Here is a 27,480-nt window from a genome sequence, read left to right as displayed (position 1 = left end):
CATTTAATGTATGTACTTTTATTTTTGAACCAGCAAATTAACTTGCAATATGTGTTTGTAAATAATCAGATATTGTATAGTGATGATGTCTGTTCTCTATTAAATACATCATTTCCATACATCACACACCTTTCTGGATTTATTAACTTTATTAGGTGTCACCTTGCTCCAAAATGATGATACAACCAGGACACAGTGATGTCCCAGTGCCCCATCTACTGTTTAGCGGTAACTTTGATGGTGCTAGAGAAAGAAGGCAGATTCCAGAACAAATAGTTGGAGGCGGGGGGGTGGGGGGGAGCATATTTTTAAAAAACAGGATTCATACAGATAAGCTGTTACATTATGTGTTAAAATGAATGAAGAGGGCTTCCCTGGGGGCGCAGTGGTTGAGAGTCCACCTGCCGATGCAGGGGACATGGGTTTGTGCCCGGTCCGGGAGGATCCCACATGTCGCGGAGCAACTGTGCCCGTGAGCCCTGGCCGCTGGGCCTGCGCGTCCGGAGCCTGTGCTCCGCAGTGGGAGGGGCCACAGCAGTGAGAGACCCGCGTACCGCAAAAAAAAAAAAAGAAGAATGTATATAGAATACCGGCGCAGAGTAAGCACTCAATAAACGCTAATTCCCTTCCTTCTTCCGTGAGATAGTCATCGTTTCCGAAGAATTTAAAAACTGTGAACTCAGCTGTCATGAAACCTGGAAAACACAGAGCCAATTTCCAGATCCTCTTAAAGGTATTGGGAGGTGCTGACAAGATGGGTTTTGCCCATGGCTTAGAGAAAAAAAGGTTGAAGAGACAACCTGGGTTTTCTAGGTTGCTTCATGTCAATTTTTTATTTTGAGAAAGCAAAATAGCTTATTGCTCAGATTAAGCATATGGTCCCAAGACCAATTATTTACATATTTTTGGCAGAAGGAAGAAAAAGTAACTCTCTTTGCCATTTTGGGAAATCAGTTGATTTTAAAAGAGAAAACCCAATATGTCCTATTTTGTTTTTAAATTAAGTACCTCTATCATCCCATTCCCTCTTCTTAAAAACCTACTGCTGCCTTTGTTATCATTATTAGTTTCAAGAAGTGCTGCTCAAGCTTTCTATTAAGAATAATAATTTTTTAAAAAACATCCTGTAGGCAGTCATTACTACATATGATAACAAGTCTCCCACCCTACATAAATAAATGGGTATTATTCATATGTAATAACCAATGTGCTTATTAGGGAGCCAGGAAATAGGTTATATTTCCATATTGTGTTGGTATAAAGGATCTAATTTTTATTAAAATAATTTTCCATGGTACAGCGAATAGTTAGTAATTGCCTCCTTAAATTTGCTGTTAAAAGCTATTCATCTTGGAATTTGAACGGGAAACATTTAGCAAAATACTGGTAGACATTCAGTTTGGCGGATTTAATATCATTCTTAAAATAAATAGAGGATGTTTTACTTGGTTACGTTTCCGCAGAAGGCTACTGGGAGCAGGGCCCTCATTGCAGGTCTCGTGCCACTGGGAATGAGTAGGTCATGGAAGTGACCACTCCACATGCCAGCAAGGATGGTAATGTCAGCCATCTAGACACTGTTCCAAAGGTTCCATTAAAAGCCAGGAATGTAGAGCCGTGGCATGGACCACGAGAAAAAGAGTTATCTGGAAGCAGAGGCGCTGGAAGTACAGTATTTTGGAATATTTGCTGTTCTACTTTGAGCAGTTTAAATCACAAAATGTTGACTATTTCCAGGTATTACTGATTTTAAGAATGTGGAAGAAATAATAACAAGGATTTTGCTTTTGAAGAAAAAGCACTGATCTTTAAGTGCTAATTCTATCTTGCAACTTACTGTACCATTATTCTTGAGTAAGAATCTTCAAAAAGAATGGTAGAAACAGAGAGGTAAGAGATAGTGGGCATCGACCAGGTAATTGCATGCATGCTTAATTCTAAAATGATTTAAAGGTAAACAAAACTAGAAGAAAAAAACTTCTGAGTCTATCTTTTATTGGAAACTTCACAACTACTCAAGAACTGTATTATCGTTCCTGGAATGGAAAAAGGGAAAGGGAGACATGTTTTAGCTTTTGCTTTCTCGGTGTTTGTTATATTTAATTGGATTAATCAACTGTATATTCATGTCATTTTAGAAAAGTTCCAACTTACCTTTTCGATTGTTCTAATGGATCCCTTATATCTACCCATGTCTTTTTTCTTTTTTAATTAGGCACATTTATTTTTGTAATCATGCCTTTATTTAAACTTCTCTGTTCATTGAACAGCACTAACAACTTCTGTCAAAATTGCAGACTTCTATATAACCAGGCACATATCTAGACAACAGTTTGCTCTGTATGATAAAACTTGTTTGGAGATACATGAAAGATATCATCCTTTTTGAGGGTATTCAAACATTTTGTTACAGTTGACTATTCCAAGCGTTTTCCTTTTCCAGATAAAAGTTATTTTTGTTTTAGTGTGGAAAAGGCATATTAGAAATTTTTTCCTCCTATTCATATGTTTATGTGTTGAAATTTTTCCAGGAAATATCAGATAGTAATGTTTTCTACTATCACCTGTTTTTACTAATGGCGGATTTTCAGCAAATCTTCCTAATTTCTGTTGTAATAGGTATGACTATTTAGGGAACACCTTGGTCCTTAAAGTATATGGTTAAGTCATGTAATTATAGTTGTGAACATTTAGAAATAGGAAGTTAACAGTACACTACAAACTGGGTCTTCTTAGTAATGTCTTACATTTTGGCTATTTATCAGAGGATAACTTATTTTGGTGTGAGTTGTATGGTATTTATTACATATTTGATATTCAGAAGTAGTAACCAGACAAAATTTATGGATACGCATGTGATTGTTTTTAGGCCATCTAATTTTCCTTTAGGAAAAGGAAAGCATTTAATAGTGATACACACTTTTGAAAAGTTAAAAAAATAAATAAGTGGTATACATGGATATTTCTTGTAGCCAATGACTAAGCTCTTTGTTACATAACTATGCAGCAGGACCTATATCACATCAGTTAGTGCTCACATTACATTCATCATGCTTTTCATCATTTTCTTCATAATGACATGCATCATTTCTTTAATGGTTCTTATTTGGTTATATAAATAAAAATAATTGAATTTCAATATAAAAACTAATATAATGTGGTAAATTTGATTATATAAAAGTCAGATATGTTACATGATATTCCTGCTGACTTCATATAGTTTGTGTCTCCTGGATTCGCCAGTATAATCTTTCATGGATCAGAAAAATAATATTTTATCTTTTTATACCTAAAATAATTTTTAAACTATGGGAAACATGGCCACAATAGCTTAAAGTTTCAAATACGGTTGAATTCTCCAAACAGCATCTCAAATTTTATATTTTATGGGGCTTAGAAATAAATATGGTAGCAAAAGCGGTTACTGTGAGGGTCTTTGATATCATAGATTGAATTATTTTATCTCACGGCACTAGAGACCTCCATTACATGGTGTATTTTATTTTCTGCATATATATTCTAGTATACTGAATAACCGATACTTCTGGTCTGGGAAAGTGCTGTAGGTGGTAACGTAATTCTATTTCGGCTGCATGAACAGATCCAATAGCAAACAACTGATTTTTGACCTTGCTTCCCAAATATGGTAGGTGGCTAGCCCATGATTCCTTGCCAGTACCATACAAAATGAAATCCTAGGTGAGTTTGCAGTTTAAGCGGTCTCTTAGGTTTGACAAAGTGTTCTCTTCTGAGGAATTTAGATTGGTATCCTTGGTGGGGGGAAGGGGGTGGGGAGTCCATATTGAATTTTGGTCATTAGAAGCTTTTTCTTTGTTTGCATTGGAATGGTGCTTTCATTTACAAATTAGTAAAGTAAAGGTAAGACTTACTGTTTTATGAGTTGATGATCTGAAATGTATTATAAAATCATTTAACAAGTTACTGTGATTTTTAAAATGTTTTTTCATACCAAGGCAGGAGCCTTAACGAAGAAGATGCTTATTATTACTAATAAAAAAGACTAGATCCATAGAGTAGTATTACTGTTAATGACGAAACAGTTTTAAGGAAAATCCAACGGGTATAAAGATTCTATTTTAGAGTACAAAATTGGTTATGATGAGTAAAAATAAACATTTGTATTTGAACTATGGTATAAGGCTGGCAAAAAGCAGTATAATAATTAGTCATGTAAGTGATGCCTTCTTTAAATATTTGAAATCAATATAATGGTTAAGTTATTGATCTAATAACAAGTCATTTATTTGCCTAAAACATGAGAGTAAGTAAATATTTTAAACTGTAATTTAGTCCTAATCTGAATAGCTCAACTACCTAGGTGAGCATTGTAGACTTTCATGCATAGATTGAGTTTAGTTAGAATTTTTTAAAAGAACAGACTGTAAGGAAAGAGTTCTAGGTAAAATAAATCTTTTCCCCCAAAATCATTTTAAAATATCAACACTGAAATCTTATCTGGTTCATATCCAAAAAAATTGCTCCTGTAAAACTTGCCATTCTAGAAATCACTGCAGAATTAACATTCAGGCTTTCATTGTTAAACTGATAATAGCTTACACGTTTGCTTTTTCTCTCCCTTTGCTTACTTAATATGGAAATGGCCATTCTAATTTTCATTTTCCCCAGACCTGTTAGTTGTTACATTCGGAAAAAAAAATTTTGCGGGGGGGGGAAAGTATCGATTCCCTAAGTTTCAGGGCCTGAAAACAAGTTTTGGAAAAGTATGAAAGATAACGTGTAACTACTCCCCAAAGCTCGTAATTGGTAGCTGCTGTAGCAAGAGATGTGTGTTGACAGTGTCTCCGAGAAGCGATTCTCACACAGCTGTTTATTCAGATAGCATGGGGCGCGTTCATTTACATAATAAATTTTTTCGGAGCAGCAAGGTTGAGTCAGAGAGAGCAGTGCTCCTCTCAATTGTTGCATTTAAACCAATAAGGATAGGACAAGAGAATAGCTGTGGTTTGCGTTGCAAAAACAAAAAAAGCCCCGAGGCTCCACGGGCAGACCTGCAAGGCTGCGCCAACAAATCGAGGGATGAGATGGTGCTGTTTCTTTGTCTGGGCTTCTCAGATGCTATCAGCTGCTGCTGTTTAGAGGGAAAGAGCGCGGGGCTCAAAGCGGTGACTAAACAGAACGGTGGGAGCTGATGGCTGCGAGTTTGGGGCGAGGTAGAAACTCTCCAGTGCCACTTCCGACTCTGAGCCTTCCTGTTGCCGTCCAGTGTGGCGGTTTTCTCGCCGGGGCCAGCGTGTGCGCTCAGTCGCTCGGCAGCCCGAGCCTGCAGCGGCGCCCAGGCGGCGGTCCTCGCGGCCCCGCTTCCCCCCGCGGACGCGCTCCGCTTCCCGAAGCGCCGGGCTCCGCCGAGAGCCCCTAAGAGCCCTCCCGCGTCCTTATCCAGGAGCAAAACTATGTCAGGAATGGAGGTTTGCTAAACCAGAAAATTCGAAGGAGCCCAGGAAACTGGTGGATGCAGCAAATGTAAGCGCTGTAAGTACAAGCTGAGTGTTTGAAAAACTGTTCTGAATGACAACAGCTGTCCTGTGGGCAAAGCCGAAGATAACAGGAGCGCTTTGAGTTATTGTTTTGATTTGTTTTAAAAGAAAAACATTAGGGCGTGGGGAAGATTATGACACTTTGTACCCAGTGCTTTATGGGCCACTGGGTTCCATCGTAAAAGTATAAGTTTTAACCCCCAAATTAGCTGAGCGATTAGAATCATTAAGAGGTAATTAGAAATTAATTGTTAACGATGACTTTTGTTGTGCTCTATGTAAATAAGTATATTGCATGGCTATATTCTTGTAGGGAGATCACTTCATATCTCTTTTCTGCACAAACCTCAACTAGTACTGTGTGATATTGATTAAAGCGGTATCTGTCTATAGCCATTGCAACACACAGATAACTTTTCCTACACATTTTAGTCGGATTGGAGAAAAGGAGGAAGGAATTAACATTTTCAAAGGACAACAGATAACAAAAATAAAAATTGAAACCACTTTTTAAGGAAGGAAATCCTTTCGTTTCAATAAACAAATTTCCCAAACATTATATTAAAGGGCTCATCTTCAAAAGGTGAAATAATAAACATTTGCCAAATTAATATATTTCTCACTTATTGACACTTAACAGGACTTGAATGGACCTTGAAATTAAAAATAAGGTTCTTAAACTTTTGAATTACCACTTAAAATATTTGTCATTCAAAATCAGTATATGAATTGCTAATGACTCACAGGCTTATATTTCTTGGGAGGAGTTTTTGAAACATTTAAGCACAGCTTTTGCACGAATTCAGTAAATTCAGAGCTGTCACTGAATGTAGACAAGTATTTTTATGTTTCATTTCTTAAAATGACAAGGGATACAAAAAGTCGCTCGTTAAGCACGTAGTGTAGTTTTATAGGCTGGGGGTTGTTTTCTTGATGTGTCTCTCATAGTAGGTTTTATTTTAGGCGTGTGAGTCTTTTCGCCCACCGTTTGGGATTTGAAGACATGCACACACGAATAGTTATGCTTTTTTTCATTATCAAATATTTGATATTTGACTTTCTCGCTGCTTGAGTTCTCCTAAGGCCCAAAGTGTTCAGTAAGTGAGCAAACAGCCATGGATTTTCAATCCTGAAAATTCTTCGCGGTGACAGACAGAGCAGCCTAACTGAGCCACTGTTCAGTTTTAGAATGCCAAAGGGAAGTCAACAGCTCTGGGAGTTTGGTAGACATAATAAATGATTTTCTCAAAAGAAAATTTCCTCTTGAATTTGAAAATTTATTTTGTAAGAATACCTTGGGGGAAAAAACACTCGCAGTGAGAATAAAACCCCTTCCATTTAATCAACTATCGAAAGTATTACATTCAACATCTTAAATAAATGCTAATTTTGAAAACAATCCGTCAAGTCTATAGGTAGAATCAGTGTTGTTCACATACTTGTTTTTGTTTTCCTGGGGACTCTATTTTGTCATTTTCTTTAAACAAGAGACTTTAAAAAGTGATACAGTATATTACATTTAAAATCAGTAAGGGTATTAAAGAATTCATTTTATGGAGTCTGATAAAGAAGGAGGTAAGTGTTAACACTGAAACGACATCTACCTCTTTCTGGAAGTTCATTTCCATTTTTAGGTTTAGATTTTTAATTACATCATTGACACCATCGTTGGAAATGTTGATTGAGGAACATTTTAGCAAGAATATATTGCGATTTAAAAGCAGGCTTCTGCCTAAGGCACATTTTCTTTCCTATAAAATACACTCTGATTAGAAAATTGCCATTGTCTTTCAAATTTGGGAGTACTCAGGTTGATCTGTGGTTGGGCAAAACTAGTTCGCCTGCCAACTCTATTTATTTAGATAAGTTCAGTACTTTCACTTTGAAAATTTCTTTTGAGTTTGAAAAAAAAGTTTAAAATTATAGTCATTTTATAAAAATTGCTTCTAGCAAGCAAAAAAGCCAATGGAAAACCCATAATTTAAACAAGTACCTACATTTTATTTGCTCTCTGCTGCTGAGATTTAGAATCCCTTTCCATTTACAGTTTACTTTTCACAGAACATTATTAACTTTTTGGCTTCATACATGATCTTCTGTCAGATGCTTTTGATTTGTAATTTAGCAAAGTATAATAAACAGTGCAAAAGTCATGAATTTTGCTCTGCATCCTGAGCTCTGTGGTAGGGAAAAATGTGATAAAATGTGTACCTTAAGTCTTGTTTGATGATCTCTCAAAGCAAGTTTGCCTTCTGGAAATAATTTCTGGGGTTGAAGAGCATGGTATTAACAGATTTAATGTGGCTATTCAATGGATTGGCGAAGTACTATGTGAGGTTTAACAAAATGAGAGAGACAAATTGAACATCAACAAAAGTTACATCTGTGAAGAATTAGAAATTTAATTAGAAAAAAGGCAAACTTAAAAGACCTCATTAACTAATCAGAAGTCAAAGTTACTAGTTGCGGATCCTTGAATTGAAATTCTAAGAAGTTCTGCTCTCTTTTTTCTCTGTATTTTCACAACTCTGTCAGTACGCTACTCTGGGTATTCTCTACAAAGAGTTTTAAAAAGCATTAAAGTGAAATGACTTCATTGTAATCTAAGATGACCATTTATAATGTTATGGGAAATATTTTTGCACTCCTAGGAGCATTTGAATTAAAAATACCAGATTAGGAGGAGACAAGAAACATACTAGGTTTATGGATGTAAAGCAGAAAATATGAGCTTACTGAATGCCTAACAGCATTTTTCTGAAAACCATGAAATAGTTTCTTTTCTCTTTGAATGGAAAGGCGCCTAATTAATTATTTTTGCAGCACATTATGTTTTTAGACCTTGAAAACCTAGAACCTTCCAGAGATATTGGCAAACATAAGAGAAAATCAACGCCAATCAGAAATAGGTGTTCTTTTTAGATAAGTCATTACAAGAGTATGTTTTCTTACTGCACTGTAATCTTGTACTACACATAAAAAACTAAAAGCATGTGAAGTGTAGCATTTTGTAAACTGTAACTAATTTTGCTCACATCTGTGTCTAATTGTTGTCTGCATTCGCATTCTTGAGAGTAGATTTATTTTTCCTGGACCACGATGTGGATTCAGCTGACCAGCCTAAGTGAGGATTAGTTGTTTTAAAGTTATTTTGATTAAAGAGTCATTTTTAAAAACAGTAACACACAACACATGGTTTAACTAATCCTTGAGACACAAAAGAATATATCTGATGTATACTTAATGAAATGAAGGTCATGGATACGGGTTCAAAAATTGTAGTGTACGAAGTACAGTAGAGACTGAGTCCAGCCAGCCTAAAAAAAAGTACGTTGTTGTGAAAATGCATTTTTTTCAGTGAGAAAGCGTGTTAGAATGATTCTTATTTTGAAGTTCATTTTTTTTAATTAACAGATTGACTTTGCAATTAAATAGGATAGGTTAAACCTCAAATATAAATATAATCAAACTTTCAAAGTATACAAGGAAACTAAAATTAGGTTTTTAAGATGATACTATCTAGCCAAGGTTAAAATAGGAATGTATTTTAATATGTAACAGAAGGTATGTTTTACATACTCTTTCACATAATTAAGCCAAGAGAGTTCTTAAAATTAAGTTAGTTCTCACCTATAATTTATTCCAGGTGTATAAAAGTGGAAAAAAAGAGAAAAAAAAAGGAAATTTATCCTTGAGGTATATCGCTGCAGTTTCTAAAGGAAAACATTTAATCTTGTGTGAGAACATTAATTTCAAAAAAAATATCAGAAGCCAGTTATCACCAAATGACCTATCTGTAGGCATTAAAATGAAACTTTTATTGACTACTCAGGCATCCCTTTAAAATTATTTTTCGTCCTGCACATATTTTAGAAAAGTATACCTAGAAATTTCGTGTCACATTATACCAAGATATTTAGACTTTAACGATGCTTTATTCTTGCCAAAAAGGTAGTACTTTTTAATTTCATAAATCATAATTAAAAAATAACAGGACTCAACAGAAGATGCTTGGCTGGATAACTTTAATGCCATTTGAGATGCTTCAGTTTTTTCATCTTTGTTCTGTAACCCTAATTGATGTCTGTTCCGGTTGAATGAAAATACACATCAAAGATTTGGAATTCTGAGTCATTTTAAACGTTATGCAGAATTCCCTTTACCTCCGAGGCAGGCGTTAGCCTGAGCTTGTGGGCCAGCGGCCCACCCTCACCTGAGCTTATCACCTGCTGGCAGTTTTGCTGTCTCTGGACGAAGGACAGTGACTAGCAAAGCCTGCAAGCTAAGTTAGCTGTTCAGTGAAATGCCAAATACAGATTCATCTGGAGACAAAAGAGACCAGAACTCTGGCCAGCTGAGACACTGAATTGATTATTCAACTATCCATTCTCTCTCCTGGTTTAAAAGGTGGAAAATTAAACCAAAAGCGAACGGCTTTTGCTATTTCACCAGGCAGTGATGGATTTCCCTGAATTTAAACATGCACTGAATTTTCAGTTTGCTTGGGTACATGAGCACATTGCTCCACGATGGGACTTTGGGGAGGAGAACGTGCTTTTGCCATTTCTCGTTGAGTCCGGCACTGCCTGAAAGTAGCCCAGAAGCCGTTTTGGTGAATGTTCAATGACAAATAGTAAATATAGGAGAAAACCATCACGATAAGGATAAGGACTGTCAGGTGTCAAAGGCATGGGCGGGAGATCTCTTTCAGCTGGTGATAGCAGAAGATGAAAGATCTTCTGAGGATGCTGGAGGGTTAATGCTTGAACCACTGCTGTGAAACACACTCATTTTGCTAATAGCTATTTTTTTTTCCAAGCACCTTGTCCAAGCTGCCTGGATAAGGCTGCTTTGCATGTTGATTGGGGGAGGGGTAATCCCGTTTGCAGCTGTCATAGGCCAGTGATGAATCACTATCCCGTCATTTGGCTGCCTTCCCCCCTAACAAGGGGAGGAGGAGGGCAGACCTGGAGGAGGAAACAACAGTGGAGACCTCAACTTAAAGACAATATGCCTTTCACCGCTGCAGTATCCTCCTTTTTCTCTTTTGGTTAAAAGAGAGCATTGTAGTCCTGAGCCACGTGCTCTGTATAATTAAGAACTGACACTGAAGCAGAGTAACAACAGCTTCTAATTTTTTACCCCTGATCACAGGTGCAAACATCTCAAACCAGTTCAGATGTTGCTGTTTCCTCAAGTTGCAGGTAAGGATATCGTTGATATTTGACATTTGGAGAGATTACCTTTCTGTGACCCCCCCTATCTATTTTTGTCTAGTATTTCTTAATTATTTCTATTAATAGCCTTGGTTGGAAATTACTTAACCATTTGTGTGTGTGTGTGTGTGTGTGCTTGTAAAAAAAAAATTGTTAAATATGTAGAAAGGGAAGAGGATCCTGGGTTTGAAAATGATTAGGGGTTCTAGTTTCTGGGGTTAGGAAAACTGTGAATGTGTCATGAGAATTAGGGGAGAAAAATTGGATTTTAAGCCATCTCCCATTTGAATCCAGAAGACTTGGGGAAGTCAAAACTCACTTTGGAAGTAAAACGGTTCATGTTAAGCCGTTTTAAAAACTGACATTTACAGTCAGTTTAAGTGCAGCCTCCAAATTAAAACGACTGTAGCTTTTATTGGCCTGGCGGGATGAGCAGACAGTCTTAGCTTCATACATATTAACCCCCCCTCCTTTTTTTTTTTTTTTTTTTTTTTTTTTAGAAAAACACAAAGTTTAAAATAAAGTGAACGGGCCTTAGACTTTCAGACACTTGGCTGTCAGAAAACAGAACGATATCTAGGTGTGTTTTTAGTCACTTTAAACAAATGCTCGCCTCTCTTCATTAAGAACAGATGCAATATAAGTGAATAGCTCTGAAGTTGTGAACATGAGTAGTGGCTTCTGGACCCTGTAGAGCATAGGCAACTGCCGAGTCGAAGAACTTTCTGGGGGATTTCGCTGGTTTTGTGTTGTAAAATTGCCCAATTTGAGCAGGGAAGTGGCATTGTGCTTATTTCCCTGAGTGGGTGACAGCTGAGGTATTCTGACTGCTCATGTTCCTGGGGGCTCACTGTATGCTGGCCTGATCCCTCCTCACTTGGGCAGGCTGTATGTAATCCACAAAGCAAACAAGTGAGCCGACATCAGGATGTTTTAATGCTGCATTTGTTTCAAGGGAGACAGAGGAACAATTAAGCAGTTTCCCAGAGTAAACACATGCATCAGGGACATCTCATTCCCTGTCACTGGACTATAGGCTTCAAGTGTTGTATTTGGTTTGGAGACCCATTAAATCACAATTGGGCGGTAAATTATAAGGGAGTACCTAGTGCTAATTTATTAGATGAAAGAGATTCCATAGAAAAGTGATTTTTCTTTTCAATTTTACACTTTCGTCTTTTAGAACAAAAATGCCTTGGGGTTTTTTTTCTCACCTGAAAAGGAAAGCATGATGGTCTGTTTTCTTTGATAATAAAAATAGATGGAATTGTCTCCTTAGATCTTGGGACTTGATGAGCTATCGGAGGAGAGAAAAAGAGATTAAAAAAAACTCTGTATGAATGTTTGGCTGAAATAGGTAAGGCCAGTGACATCTTGTAATAGTACAGGTTACATTTTCACTTCAGCCATCCTTTCATAACGTAAGACAAACTATTTTGAGTCGAAGAAGATAGATACAATGGGGCTTTTGTGCGAATGTGTTTCAAAGAAGGTGTCAAGTCGTTAGCACATTAAATAGTAGGGTTATGAATTTGGTACATCTGTCAAACGGAAGGCTTCTTGTCTTTAGGTCTATGGAAATGCAGGATCTAACCAGCCCGCATAGCCGTCTGAGTGGTAGTAGTGAATCCCCCAAACTCGATAACTCTCATATAAATAGTAATTCCATGACTCCCAATGGCACCGAAGGTGAGTGTCTGCCTTCTCACTGTTTACTTTGCACCTTGTTTCTTCATCAGTATACATTGTGTTACTAGGTGGTTATGATTTCAGTTGTCAAATCCATGAAACCACTGTTTTATTTCTTGTTTAGGTAATTTGACTTATAATCAGTATCCACCCTTACTTAGGGACTGCATGTTACCAGGTTATTATAACATTACACAGACTGGTTTTATTTCACATAGATGCATATGTGTGCATGACATATTTAAGCTTTGAGTGTGTTTTTTCTTCTTGTTGATCGCTCTCCACAGCACAGTATCAATCTGCAATCGTTTTGCTCTCTGAGCCATGAGAATTTGGATTATTTCCTTTATTTTACTTTCCCTTTGTTACTAAATATAATCAAATTTGTTTCAAGGCAACATTAGACTGGATTGTCTCTAAATATCAATACAATGATTTGTGTGCCTAATGTTCTTGTGGCTTTGGCCATTGAAATATAAAGAAGTAAAAAAATACTTATTGTTTACAAATATATGACCTTACTTGGAAGATAACATGACATTCATTTACTTTCTTAAAGATTAAGTATATACTTCAAACACAGTACTGTTACAACGATTTTTGTGTAATTAATACATATGAATATTTATGTAAATTTTATGTAAATAGGAATGCCTACTTTAATCCATATATACCTAAGTCTAAACATATAGGTAAAGCTATTTGTATGTATCGTTAGCTGTCGTGCACGTTTATTTAGGTACTATACATATTTTTAATACTTCATAGAAGGGTATGTTACATATTGCATTGTATTTATTTCTACTTTGGCCTATTGAAATATTCCTTCTTCACAGATGATATTTTTGCTTATTTATTCCTTACTAAGCCTTAGGACCTTGATGAACTTAGAACATAAGTTTCACTAGAAGTTTGATGAATTATCTACATTAGAATTCCATCCATAAACAAAACCCTTCACCATCATTTCTCAATCACCATGATGATCTTTTATCATAGTTCTTAAAAACAACAACAACAAAAAAACCCCAAATGCCATAAAATTGTTTGTTTGGTGCAATATTCCAGTATGTGTGAAGGAAGCATTTTGAAACTGATAATGATATGAAATTTCTGGTAATGGATACAATATAAAATCAGTTGTTTCTGATAGGAGATAACTTTTACAGCCTCAGTGATTGTTTTTACATGTAGTAGTCTGTATTTTCCTTTTTGAGTAAATACTTTCATTTACGGAAAATGGTCCCTGTCAAAAGTAGAAACTTTGCTGACCTAGCAAAAAAAAATCTCTGAAAAAGGTTCCTTTACATGTGAAACTCTCTTCTGCCCATTTCGATAGGCAATCAAAAAGAAATTTCACTTAAGTATAGGAAAGTCATTCTAGCATTTAGGAAGATTTTATAGAGCAGATGAAATAAAAGCCAGCAGTCCTTTTTTTCTCTCCTTTGGAATTTGGCTTCAGGTGTGAGCATGGCAGCTGCTGCAGTGTGGACTGGCCCGGGTGTGTGCACAGACACACAGACCACTGCAGGGCCCTGGACCGGTAGGCCCCATGCCAGTGTCAGCGTTCAGGGCGGCCGCTGAGGGCAGCATCAGGGGACCAGAGGTGGAAACCTGTAACAGTCATTCTCATCACTGTGAAGTCCAAATAAGACAATCATTTAAAGTAACTTAAGAAAAAAGAAGCTTTAAGTATGTTAAATTGTTTTGATTTATAGAATAGACCAATACATATTGGTAGGAGTAATTATGAAATTATGAGTTAATTTCCTTATATATGAAGAAATGAAATAGGGGTAAGATGTTTTCATTTTGTCATCGTTTTACTGGCAAATCATCTCCTACAAAAGAAGAACCAGGCAATATTGAAACAGAGTATGTGTTGGAGACTGCCCCCTTGGATGGCTTTGTGTGCGTGATGCGTGGTTTGCTTTTTAAGGACATGTGAAATGATACTATTTCTGAATATTTATATTTCATAGCTTGATGTCATGTTTGTATTCAGTAATATGTACTTGATCAGATTTTTGCATAACTAAAATCCAAAGTAAGAAAATGTTTTAGATAACTGTGTAATCTGCTGAACCATCAATTTGGGAAATACTTAGAAATTATTTCTCTCCTAAAAAAACCCAAAAAAACTCTTAGTTATCTTATAGCTTAGAAATGGATTTTTTTAAACCTATTTCAGACAGGTACCCAGTTACTCACCTCACTCTGTTTTCGGGCATTCTTTACTGGTATACTTCGCAAAGGTTATGGTAGTTAGAAAGTGAAGTGAGAAGATATCACTATAAATTATCCAAAGAATACATGAAATTTTAGTCAGTCGACTGGGGCATCAGTTTTACTTTAGTGTACAGTTTGAAAACATGGACCCAAACTTTCTTCACCATCTATGCTACATGTCTGTTCGGATGCAAACGATATCAGAAAGTTCTGGGTTGTTATTAAGTTTGTGAATCAATTTATCATGCTGCTTACATGTTGCATAAGGCATTTGTGTCTTTTCTCTCAGTCACCACTAGAGGAGTTCAGCTTAAAAATCAGTGAATTCACAGTGGCTGACACGCTTTCCTGGAATAGAATCATTATAGATTTTCCTATTCCTTCTTTGAAATCTTATTTATTTTGAAACCAGCAGTATTTACCAATGAATTAGAGGAATGAAAAAAAACAAGAAATCCCTTAACTTTTCAAAGTGTGTTTAAAATATCAATCACCTCCCCTAAGTCCATAACAAGTGTTTCTAGCTATCGCCACCATGATGGATATTTAAGTGACTTTATTGCAGCCCAGTTGCAATGAGTCTCCTTAATTAGGTCAACAGAACTTCCATTGAGTGTACATAGTTGTTGGCCCTTCACCCACTTAGATAGGTGGTCTTCTCTCACCAGAGCCTTTTTTTATTTCCTGCAATCACTTGTTCCTATCATGAGGCTAAGAAAACATGAAAATCTCCTGTATCAAAAACCATAAGTTCATCTGAAGAACAAACAAGAAGGGAATGGAGTGGAGAGGCAGAGAATATTAAATTTCTTCTGAAGTTGGCTGCCAGATTATCATAAGACTCAGTGTTTGTAGGTTCTGTCCTCACAGGCTAGTGCCTATTTTCATGGTTCATCTAAGGGATAAAGACAGAAAGACACTGAGCTGCCGCCTCAAACACTGTGCTTTTCTCTTTCCTAATTGAAATGTTCTTTAGTGAGATTCATTGTTTGAATGTTTCAGATTTCAAAAGTTTCAACTCTTCATATTTGTATATTCTATTCCAACCTCTCTGTGAATTGTTATTGTTGCAGTGAACTGTGGGTTTCACCCAGTTTATAAAGCTTTGAACTAGAAAACATAAAGAGGCAAAAATACAAAATAGCATCAATGAATGCTTGACTTGCATTAAGAAAAGCACTGTTAGAAGGGATATGTTTCCAGATGAGTTAATAAATATTTTAGATGACTGTTCAACAATTAAAGCTTGACCTGGAGAGACTGATGGAATGGTTATGGAAACATCAGTGGTGGCTTTTCTTTTAACTGTTTTCTTCTAGTCTTTTCGTCTTCTGGGACAGAATGGAAGAGGAATTTCTTATTAGATTATTAAAGCATAATTTTTAAGACATAGGCTCTTGGGTGGTGATACTCCTATTAGATAAACATGAGCGTCGGACCTGAGAGGATTTCCAATGTGTAGGTATATGTTCCGGCCTCTCTTTGGTAGAGGCTGCGTGTTGACGTTTGTGTTGTGTAAGTGTGAGACGTCGTTGGGAAATGTTTCTTCAGAAGGACCTAGGGCTCTAGCAGTAAAAGGATTTTTATTTACGTACCTAATTAAGGCCTTGTTTGCAAAGCAGTGATTCTTTCCATCTTTGTTTTTTCTGGTTGTCTTAAATCCACGGGAGCATAAGATTGGTCAGTTCATATATTGCTAGCGTGAGTGTTTATTTTTGGTTGTCTAGGGCTGAGGAGTGGCGAAGGGCAAAAAAGAGGTGTGAGCGAGCAGAACTCAAAGCTCTCATTCTGAGTTGTCTTGATTGCAAATTCAGAGGCAAACTCAAGAAGAGGCTAAACTTGTCTTAAAGCCGAGGAATTTGTCTTGAAGTGACATAAAACCAGATGCAATTGGAATCTTCACTACAAATAGGGTTTCAGGAATTCTGATGGTAATTCAAGTAGTAATTTTGAATTGGTATATCAGATTTCCCAGATGATAAGAGATGCAATCTTGGATTAGGTGGCTAAATTTTCTGCATTTTAAGACTGATTTAGTTGTGTATTTCATATTTTAGGCTGATAGGTTAATTCAATTTTATAAATTTCTATTATCAGAAGTTATTTGAAAGTTGCTTTATCCTTTCTACAAAGCTTAGACTGCAAACAAATTGTCAATATCTTGAATTTGCTTTCCTCACTGTAATTTTAATTTCGTAAAATACCGTTATATCCAAGTAGAGTATTTTTAAGAACTCTTACTTATGAAAAATATGTAAACTGGAGTGAAAGTGTATAACATTATGGTTTGAGGCTACATTTTAAAAGCTATATTTATATATATGTGGTCAAATTTTCTGTTGTCAGTAGAAAAAACGGTAATCTAATTTTATTGTTGTTTACATTCTGCACATGATTTCGTTTCTGGAAGATGAAGGGACATTGTGAGTAAAGGGGTTTCTAAGTGACACTTTTAGAGTCTGTCTGTAGCCACAGAATTGGCTTCTTTTAAATTGTTCTTTAGCAAAAGCTGTGAAAGCATGAAAACTATAACTTGTTAGGATTTAATATTTGCATGTACAGTGTATGAGAATAATTTTCACATGCCTATTGGTAGTTAATGAAAATAATAGCTAATTTTTAAGAATACCTTATTATCAGTCACTAAGCTGACCATTCTCTCTGATTCATTTCATTAGTCTTCAGAAAATCCTTTGAGATCGCCAACATAGTGGTTGAGACACTGGGTTTGAATCCCAGCTCCGTTTGCTGGCTGTGTGAGCTCAGGCACGTTAACTTTGTGTGGCTTAGTCTCCTCATCTGTACAGTGGGGATAACATCAGGTCTTACATCAGGCTTGCTGTGAGGATGATAAGTAAAACTTGTAACACACTAGGAACTTACTAAGTGCTCTATGAATTTCTAGACCATATGTAAATGATAGCCCCTTCCAGAGTACCATTATCGTTTCAGGTACAATAAAACTGAGTCTTGGAAAGTTAAATGCCAAGTTGAAAGACACATGATTTGTAATTGGTACCACTGGTATCTGACATGGTATTTGAATCAAGTTCTGTTTGAGTCCAGAGCCTGGGTTTTCAAATCACTGTATCACTCTAGGGAGAGAATACATGATTCCACCATCTGCCAATACCTTTTCTAATACCTTCGTACTAAACATTGGTACCTCCACTGTCCTCATGACTGGAGAACACTGTTCTCTAGCAAACAGCAGAGCTGTAAAAGGACCAATGGCAAAGGCTTTGATGACAAAAGGACTTCATTATAAGGACAACTCCCCAGGGTAGTCATACTCTGGTTTTTAAGTTCTTTTGTGCATGAGTGTGTGAGATTTCTTCCTTGTGTCATGTGCACATAGCATATTGCATCAATAGGTTAACTTCTAGGGGATTGTCTCTTACTAGTTTTCATTTTCAAAGCTTTAGACTTAATTATAATTCCACCAGCCGTCCATCTATGTTAAGCCTCTCTGGGATCAAACGGAGTTGGGAAGTCATCTCTGCTTTTCATTATAATAGTCATTATTATATGCACATTTGGATTGAAGCAGTATTACTGTGAAATTTTAAAAGTGGTTGCAGTTTTGCTACTGCTCAAGAGTAGGTCTTTTCGGCCTCAGAAAATATTTTGAAGTGGGTGATAAATTTGGTCACATTTCTCTTGACTTTAAGAACCAGGTTATAGTAACCAAGCAAAACTCAAAGAAGAAGCTTGAATGGCATTTGTTGGGGCTCCATAGGAAGAGCAGTTACCAAAGCCATGAGTTGGGAACATGCGTGCTACATCCTAGGAACAGGAGGAGAGAGAATGACAGGGAGTGGAAGAGGTCAAGTGGGAGGAAGAGAGGGGTGGCATGTGTAGGGCTTGCAGGTTGGCAAACATACTCTAGCCAATTATATATCACTAACTATCTTTCATAGTAATAATAGGAACTATAATACTGCCTGAAACTAGGCTCAGAGTTTCTAGAGGGCCAGGCTTCTTGATAAACTAATGACTCCATGTAGACAGTTTTCATCTACTCCCAGTATCAATAGTTCAGAGAATTACGGTTCTGGGGCACCTCTCCCCTAGCTGGGCCAGAACTTTCATTGGAACAGAAATATGTATAACTTCCTAAGGACATCCTATCTCTGGGAGAAACTTTGGTTTCCCCCAGAGGGATGTGCAAACCTTTAGTGAGTGCCAGTATTTAGGCCAATCCTTATCCCTTTGGTCATGAATTCCCTGATTTAAGTAGTTCCTAATTTCTTAGGATGCCCAAGGATGTTTTGGGGTGAGCAGTATATAGATAAAAGTGGTGTGTATGTGTGTGTGTGCGTGCACGCATGCACACTTATTCTCACCTTGCTTACTTGGCATAAGGTCCAAGAATAATTCATTCTCTTCTTTTTGCCTCCAAACTCACAATATAATAGAAAGAATATATACATAATTGCAAATTTTCTATTTTTCCCTTTTCACATTGGGTAGGAAAAAGTCATCTGTCACATAGCCATCCTCAAAGACTGTTAAATATTGCCTTTACTAAAAGAGAACATACATTTTGAGAAGCTAATTGAGGATTTATGTTAAGCTTTAGGGCACCCAAGTAGTTTATAACTAAAAGCTTACTATGATTATGTACAAGGTAGTTTGCTGGTTTTGCAGGTTTTTCAGTTCTATTTCATGCCTCCAGTGTCCCATTACACTGAAAAAGTTGGGTGAACTCTATCAAACACATTCCAAGGATGTATTTTATTTTATTTATTTATTTTTAATTAATTTATTTATTTTTGGCTGCGTTGGGTCTTCATTGCTGCGCGTGGGCCTTCTCTAGTTGCGGTGAGCGGGAGCTACTCTTCCTTGTGGTGAGCAGGCTTTTCATTGTGGTGGTTTCTCTTGTTGCGGAACACGGGCTCTAGGCGCGCGGGCTTCAGTAGTTGTGGCTCGCGTGCTCTAGAGTGCAGGCTCAGTAGTTGTGGCTCACAGGCTTAGTTGCTCTGCGGCATGTGGGATCTTCCTGGATCAGGGCTCGAACCCGTGTCTCCTGCATTGGCAGGCAGATTCTTAACCACTGAGCCACCAGGGAAGCCCCCAAGGATGTATTTTAAAGTGCTCCCTGTAATATACAACAGAGACATTTTTTCTTTCATAAAATTAATCTAAATCAAAATCTAAAATACTTCCCTGTTTTATCACTGCATCTATTACCGATAAGGGGAATTTTGTGTGGGGAGAATACTGTTTTAGCAAAACAAGGACTAGGAGCTGAATAGACAGAGTTCTTACTACGTAAGCAAGTCTTTTATTCCCTCCACCGACCTTATTTCCTTTTATCCTGAAAAAAGTTAGGGTAGCTTTTCTGCACCTCATTGTACAGAGTTTAAGTGATTATTCTATGCTTCCACAGCATATTATCTGTGTTGGAAAAGAGATTCAAAGGCGTGTCAGGCTAATTTTAAAGCCTGCATCCTTTACACTCAAAAAAAAAAAAAAAAAAGGACTTCCTAATAGCCTAAAAACTTAGCACTTACTGAAATACTTAACCTGCCTTAAGAAGTTTTTATGTTACTTTATCTAAGATTATTACCCGTTGAAGGAACTACAGCTTCCATTTATATGTGTATTTCACCTAGTAGAGGCTCAAGGGTCCCTAAGGCAGGGATAAGTCTGTTCACTATCGTGTCCTTAGCAGCTGGCAGAAGGCTTGGCCCTGATTAAGCAGTCAACAAATATTGGTTATTGCATATTACTAAGTAAATAATGCAGGTGAAGGATTCCAAGAGAAGGTTCACTGACTTTATTTACAAAGCATTAACAGATTCAATAAGTAGCTAAAGCCCATTTTGCAAATTTTTGAAAATGATCATTGCACAGACCAATTCCTACAGTAGCCATAGACCATCCATCCAGAGAATATCTGCCGTCAACCTTGCTGCTGAGTTTGAATTTGCTCCATAGTAACTTAACTTGCATTTGATATGTACTAATTAACTGTTTTATAAATGGGAACTTCAACTTGGACTCAGTGTTATTTAGCAACGATGAATTAACTTTCACATAGTCCGAGAAACAGCTGAATGATAAAAAGATCAAGCAGTTAGCACACTTAGGTTTAGTATCCTTACATAGATGGTAAGGAGCCATGACTGGAGGTTTAAGGGGAAAAATTGCAGGAGCAAGGATGTATACACATTGCAGTGAAAAGAATATACATATCATATAAGAATATATATCGTATTATATATCCACTATTTCCTTGTTAATTCAAGAAATAGTTCTTAAGTAATTGTGTCTAGAAATTTACCAAATACCATTCTTGCCAAGGAGAAGTTCATGGTCTACTGTGATTTGCAGACCAATAATCAGATGACCACCATACTTGATGCTCAGGGCTGTATTCTCCAGAGGAGGAGGGACATCTAATCATGACTGAGGTGATCTAAGGATGGTTTCTGCACACTGGTAACGCTTAAACTGAATCTTGAAGGAGAGGTAGAAAACCTCTGGATGCCAAGCCAGAAAGGCAGAAAGGGAGACCATGCATTATTCAGCTGTAGCAAAGCCATCCCTAATCCCGGGGGCTGTGTTTGTGTGTTGGGGGGGTGGGGCGGAGGGGTTGGTGAGAGACATGGCAGCCAGATGATGAATGGCCTTATGTACCAGGTTCAGGAGTTTGGATTCAATCCTGAAGGAACTGGGTGACCTGAAGGCTTGCAAACAGGAGAGTTATGTGATAGAGTCTGTGTCTTGGAAATACACTTAGGTAGTACTTTGAAATGCTATTCAATAGGTGGTAGGTGGGGAGAAAAGACTCCAGGTGAGAAGTTACGAGGGCATTTTAATCTAAAATCATGTACTTATTTATATATTTTTATTTCTTTCAGCACAAATTTCTATCTGATACTTGCCTTAAGGAAAGCAGAGAATGGATAATATTAAAAATATATCAGAGCCGTATTGCATGATCGTGAGAGGGTGGATTTTGCAGTCAGACTAACCTGGGCTTAACATTGTCAGTTTAGGGCTTCCCTGGTTGCGCAGTGGTTGAGAGTCCGCCTGCCGATGCAGGGGACACGGGTTCGTGCCCCGGTCCGGGAAGATCCCACATGCCGCGGAGCGGCTGGGCCCGTGAGCCATGGCCGCGGAGCTTGCGCATCCGGAGCCTGTGCTCCACAATGGGAGAGGCCACAAGAGTGAGAGGCCCGCGTACAGAAAAAAAAAAAAAAAAATCAGTTTAGCTATTTACTAACAATGTAACGGACATGTGGGTTTTGAGAGACACCAAGGGGTTGGGGGAAGGCCTGGAAGCCAGGATACTAGCCCTGCCCCTTACCAGTTAGCAAGTGTGATGCCCTATATCTCTGCTTCCTGGTCTGTAAAATGAAGAGAATAATAGTACTGACCTGTCGGGGTGTGAGGATAGTTAAATGAGTGGGTAAAGCACTTACAACAGTCTGACTCCTAGGAAATACTTACTATCCATTGGCTGTTTTTGTTGTTACTGTTATTATCATATATGATCTCTGAGCCTCTGCTTTCCCCACTGTAAAATGGGGGTTGTACCTTTTTCACTGGGTGTGTTTCACCCAGTAGAGGCTCAAGGTTCTTTAAAGGCAGGGACAGACCTAAAATGCTAAGCACAGTCACTGCCATGCCACATGCTCAAAGAGTAGCAGCTATTAGTAAAGACTAATCCATGTTATATGTTTTTAAGCAAACATATGGCTACTGCATACTGGCTGGCTACTGCAGTGTTTCCATGGAAAGAGAAGATGTTTCCTTCCCTTGTGAGATCTGCACATCTCTTAATAGCCTTTGCAGGTACTTTGAGTACCTGTGGTACTCAATAAGTACTTTCTCAATTAACACACAGTGAGGGTAGGATTTAGTTCTGGGTGCTCCTGTGATTCGGTGAAGAATGGGAAAAGGTATGATCTGAGATGTAAATTTGGTAGGTTGATTACATTGTAGGCAAGTAAACCATTTTTCCAGATTGATATGATTGAGGTTATGAACCCAAGCCAGTTCATCTGCTTCCAATCTTCATACACCAGTTTATTTTACCAACCGCTAATTTGCAACATACAGTGGTACACTTTTGTTCAATGCCCTGCTCTTCTGGGACTTTCCTATTGCTGTGCCCTTCACTGATTGTTCAGATCTCCATCAGAGGAATGATTAAGGATGATAAAACCCTAATTGGACAACGTTTGATTTTTCAGTGGTTTCATAAAAGGTATAGTAATCAAAGAAATTTGAAACCTAATTGTGTGACCTTAGGCTAGTTTTTAAACATCTTTAAGCTGCAGTTTCCTCATCTTTCAAATGTGACAATTATAATAAATATCTCATGATGTTGCCATGAGAAGCAAATAAGCTGTTGCTTACAAAGTGCTTAGCACAATGCCTGGCATGTGGTAAATGCTCAATATATATAAGCTATTTTTAAAGTGACTACTCTTCCACATGAAAATTCTATGTAAGTATTGCCTATGCCATAAATTGAGACTGTTATGTTGCTAACTCAATTCTTAAAATTGGAACAACCTTTTCAGACCGTTGTGCCATGTTCCCATTCTTATAACACACTAAAAATGTTTAGATCCCACTTTGGCATCTAAATGTAGGTATCTGTTCAACGTCATCAAATGGCACATTTAAGATTTGTGTGTTTCATTATGTATATTTTACTTAAAAGAAAAAAGGACCATAAACAAATATGAACTCTAATGATATGAGTGCTGAAGTGTTTTGGGGAACTATATTATGTCTGCAGCTTATTTTTAATGCATGTAGAATAAGATGGTTTTATGAGGAATAGATGTGGAAAAGTAAATAGATTAAAATGTTAATGGTGAAATCCTGGTGGTAGGTTTCTGGCTGTTCAGTGTATAGTTCTTTCAGCTTTTCAGTATGTAGGAAAATTTTTGTAATAAAATATTGATGAAAAAAGTGAACCTCAGATACTTAAAGTGTCCTAGGAAGGAAACATTTATTTAGTTTTCACTGTGTACAAAGCACTCTGCCAGGTTCTAGCACATATACAATGAAGTATGACACTACCTCTGCCTTTAAAAGCTCACAGTCTGGTTGGGGGAGATACGACTCTTTAAAAAATTTGGCAAAAACTGAAAGGTCATGTTGTGTCAATTAAATTATGAAGGCAGAGATTTCCAGTCTGTGGCTTAGAGATCCCCAGGAGTTGCAGAGCTAGTACTGAAAGTCAGCAAATTCTGTGCAAAGAGCTCTGTCCGAAGGATGAGGAAATTAATAGGTCACATACATCTTTAACTCTTTTTCACGTATGGACGTTCTGTTATGTTTATGAAAATATAAATTTTCTTGTCCGAAAATTCACAGTAGGTTTTTGTCATCAGGTACTTTCTCAATCAACAGATTAAAAATAGGCTATCACTTGGGTTCTGAAATGTTTTGGTGTTAGAAAGAGGGCTTCATTCTCAAGAAGGTTAGAAGCCACTGATGCAAACAAAAGTGCTCTCAGAGTTCAGAGAAAAGAGCTCTTCAGCTTGCTGAGGTCTGGCCAGGCTTCAAGAAGGAGATGGAATCTGAGCTGAGTGTTTGGGAAATGGGTAGAATTTGAATAGGTTGAGAAGGGATGGAATGCATTCTAAACGAGGGACCAATGCGAACAAAGGTAGGATCGTTTGGGAGACTGGGAGGAGACCAGTTGAGCTGAAGAGGAACTGATAGTAGATAAGGTTGGAAGGATCATCTAGAGCCAAACTAGGAGGTGGAGGACCCTGAATACTAGGCTAAGGAATTTGGACTTCATCCTGGAGCCAGTAGAGAAGCCACTGAATATTTTGAGTGAGGGATTGATATGGTGCAAGTGTTTTGGGTATGAATCTGGCAGCAATTTCAAGGATAGATTGGATTGAGGCAGAGATGTGCGGCAAAATGGAGGCTCATCTGATCTGCCAAGATTTCGTGTGTTAGAAACCTGAGCTTGTGTGGCAAGAATGAGAATTGCCAAAAAAAAAAAAAAGAAAAAAAAAAAAGAAAATGAAATCGCAGGAGACATTTTGATGGAGCAGCCATCACTTACCAAGTATCACTTCTTTTACCAAAAAAAGTCAACGAGTCCAGACCTCGACATAAATCATTGCACAGTGCTACTCCAATATGCTGTACTTTCTGTGAATAATGAGTTTTGAAACTGAATAACATTTCTTGTTGGCGATGTATACCCTTAAGTTCAAGTTTAGTCTATGTATGTTGATTTGGTTTTCATAAGGTTGTATTGCTATTTTGTAGAGTTAATATTTTTCTACTCTCTTTTAAGAAAAAGAGGATGACCTTAAATTTTTAGAGGAATAATAATCATATTCCAGATTGTGATACCTCGTTTTCCAAATGGGTATTAACCAAAGGTAGATATATAAACTTTTAGATAAAGAAGAAAGAGTTGAATGGCTGCTTGTAATTATTAATTCAATTATATGTCTAAAATAAGATATATAAAATATATAAATTTGGGAATATTGCTAACTTGCACTTTCATATTTCATGTAATAATTTTATTCTGTTTACATATGCATTTGGTATCCCTTGATGCCACTTTTTGAGTCATTTGACACATTTTTTAAAAAACATACATTTCCATGCTTCGCTGGTGACACAGTGGTTGAGAGTCTGCCTGCCAATGCAGGGGACACGGGTTCATGCCTCGGTCCGGGAAGATCCCACATGCCGCAGAGCGGCTGGGCCCGTGAGCCATGGCCGCTGAGCCTGCGCGTCCGGAGCCTGTGCTCTGCAATGGGAGAGGCCACAACAGTGAGAGGCCCGCGTACCGCAAAAAGACAAAAAAATATATACATTGCCACTTTGGCCTCATGATTTGAGCAGTCATTAAATCTGTGAGTGATACTATCATTGAATCCAAACTATAACTTAATATTATTATGGTTATACTTTTGTCTTATAGGTTATTTGTCATCTGTACAGCATAATTGTATCTCTTTAAAGGGCTTTTTAAGGCTTACTTACAGCAATATCTAACATTTGTCTTGGGCTGGTCATGCCCCACAAATTATTATTAAATCTTTGTGACTTATGTACCTCTCTTTTTACTGATTCAGGAAGGCTTCTCTCTAAACATACAAAAATTCCAATGATTGATATTCCTTTATGCGAATGTATCTTCTCCAAAGAGTACTTTGCTCAAAATAACATGAGGGGCATGTGTCCTGTAAGTGAGAGGCTTTACAAGAACCTGCACATACATTGACAGAGTGATAATTGGGGAAGAATAAAATGTAATCTTCTGTTTGATCATACACAGTGTGTTTAATTGCCTTATGCAATATGCCTAGTGGTATGAAGTCAGTTGTAATCCGTTTTTTAAAGTCAGTTGTACATTTTTACCTTCATCCATTCCTTCAGTGAATATTGTGTTCCAGCTATGTGTCAAGCATGGTGCTCTGTTCTGTAGAGATATAAAAAGCTGGAGTTCCTATCAGGAAGAAATGTATAATATATTCAAACGGATAAGACTGTGAAATGTAAAATGAGGTTGAGTGGGATCTGTGTTCTAAATGAGGTACAAGCTCAAGGAAAAGAAGAATCACCCCCGAGTAGTAGATCAGGCAAGACTTCACACAGCAGGTGGGACATTGGTTGATGGGAATTTGTAGAACATTTGATGTCAGAAGGAAAGGCACTAGCCATACTGTGGATTTGAGGAAACATTAAACATTCAGTAGACCAGTTTGGTTTAAATGTTGACTGTATATATGGACATGTGGTTCTTTGTCTGTAAAAGGGAGATAATAAGTGTCACATAGGAAAGTTAGGACAATTAGATGTGACCTTATATTTTGTAATATTCTTATATTCTTGTAAGTTAGCGTTTGTTATACAAGTGTAAAATGTGTATGGAAGAACTGGCAAGGAAAGGAAAAAATAAAAGTATAAGAAGCTTGGTCTTAGAGTATAGAGGGCCTTATGAATATGATAAAGGAATGGTAACTTAATTTGGGAGAAAGTGGAGAGCCTGCTCTTAGACCTCAGAGCCAGGAGTGACTTGCTCAAATCTCGGCTAAGGAAAGATAAGTATCTCTGCTCAAAATAGAGTAGAGACTGAAAAGCAAATTGGTCAGCTTTTCCAAGAGAAGAGGTATAAGGTAATTAAGTTAGTGGCTGTGAAATTAGGGGGGGAAATGGTTGTAAAGATTAGAATGGTAGAAATGATGGACTTGGCAATGGAGTGTGAGGGAAGAGTTGCTGGGAGGAATCAGGGTGAAAAGGAAACTTTCAGTCTAGGTGGCATGACCGTTACAAAGGGATAGGATGAGGAGTTTGCGTTTGAGCAGGTTGATTTGACCTTGATCCAGGCAAGGGCCTTGCATAATTGGGATGTGAGGATTGGTCCCCGTGAAAAAGTTGTGCATGTGGATAGAGATTTGAGAGTTGCCTACATGAAAGAGATTTTTTTTTAATTGTGGAGAGACATAACTGTGAGGGACAATTTAGATAAATGAGGAGGTAGAATTATAGAACCACAGAGTAGGCAAAGGAAGACAATCCTGAGAAAAAGACATATACAGGTTAAAAAAGGAAAACACTGCTGTGTTGTGTTGGTCAATGATGAGAAAAGTGTCGAGGAAGGCCCACTCCACAGAAGAATTAAGGAAAATCAGGATGGAAAAAGTTTGCATCAGGCAATTAGGAATATCCTTTTAGTAAAATAGTAGCTATAAAGGGACGATACAAAGGATTAAAGAGAGAGTAGATATTAAGGATTTGAAGGCAAATTTTCAGAAAACTTAGTGATGAAAGAAGGGAGAGAAGTAGATCATTCTTGAGAGAAGTTTTTTTAAAATCAG

The 27,480-nt window shown here is 37.4% G+C and overlaps 1 protein-coding gene across 8 annotated transcripts in view; it reads left to right on the top strand.

Annotated features, from left to right (window-relative positions):
- Positions 1–10,676: 10,676 nt before the first annotated feature.
- EYA1 (EYA transcriptional coactivator and phosphatase 1) overlaps positions 10,677–27,480 on the top strand; it is a 159,367-nt gene continuing 142,563 nt past the window's right edge. For 3 of the 8 annotated variants that reach the window (XM_060115526.1, XM_060115525.1, XM_060115521.1), the window contains exons 1-2: positions 10,677–10,720; positions 12,303–12,421. In XM_060115526.1, coding sequence (XP_059971509.1) covers positions 12,307–12,421 — 115 coding nt within the window. In that variant the 5' untranslated portion in view covers positions 10,677–10,720; positions 12,303–12,306. Of the gene's footprint in view, positions 10,721–12,302; positions 12,422–27,480 lie in introns of those variants that run through there. The other 5 variants (XM_060115527.1, XM_060115524.1, XM_060115523.1 and 2 more) reach the window with 2 other exon arrangements.

The sequence above is a fragment of the Mesoplodon densirostris genome, chromosome 13 (genome assembly GCF_025265405.1).
Source record: "Mesoplodon densirostris isolate mMesDen1 chromosome 13, mMesDen1 primary haplotype, whole genome shotgun sequence".
Classification (NCBI taxonomy): Eukaryota; Metazoa; Chordata; class Mammalia; order Artiodactyla; family Ziphiidae; genus Mesoplodon; species Mesoplodon densirostris.
Note: the sequence above shows the minus strand (reverse complement) of the source record. Positions and strands in the feature narration are given on the sequence as shown.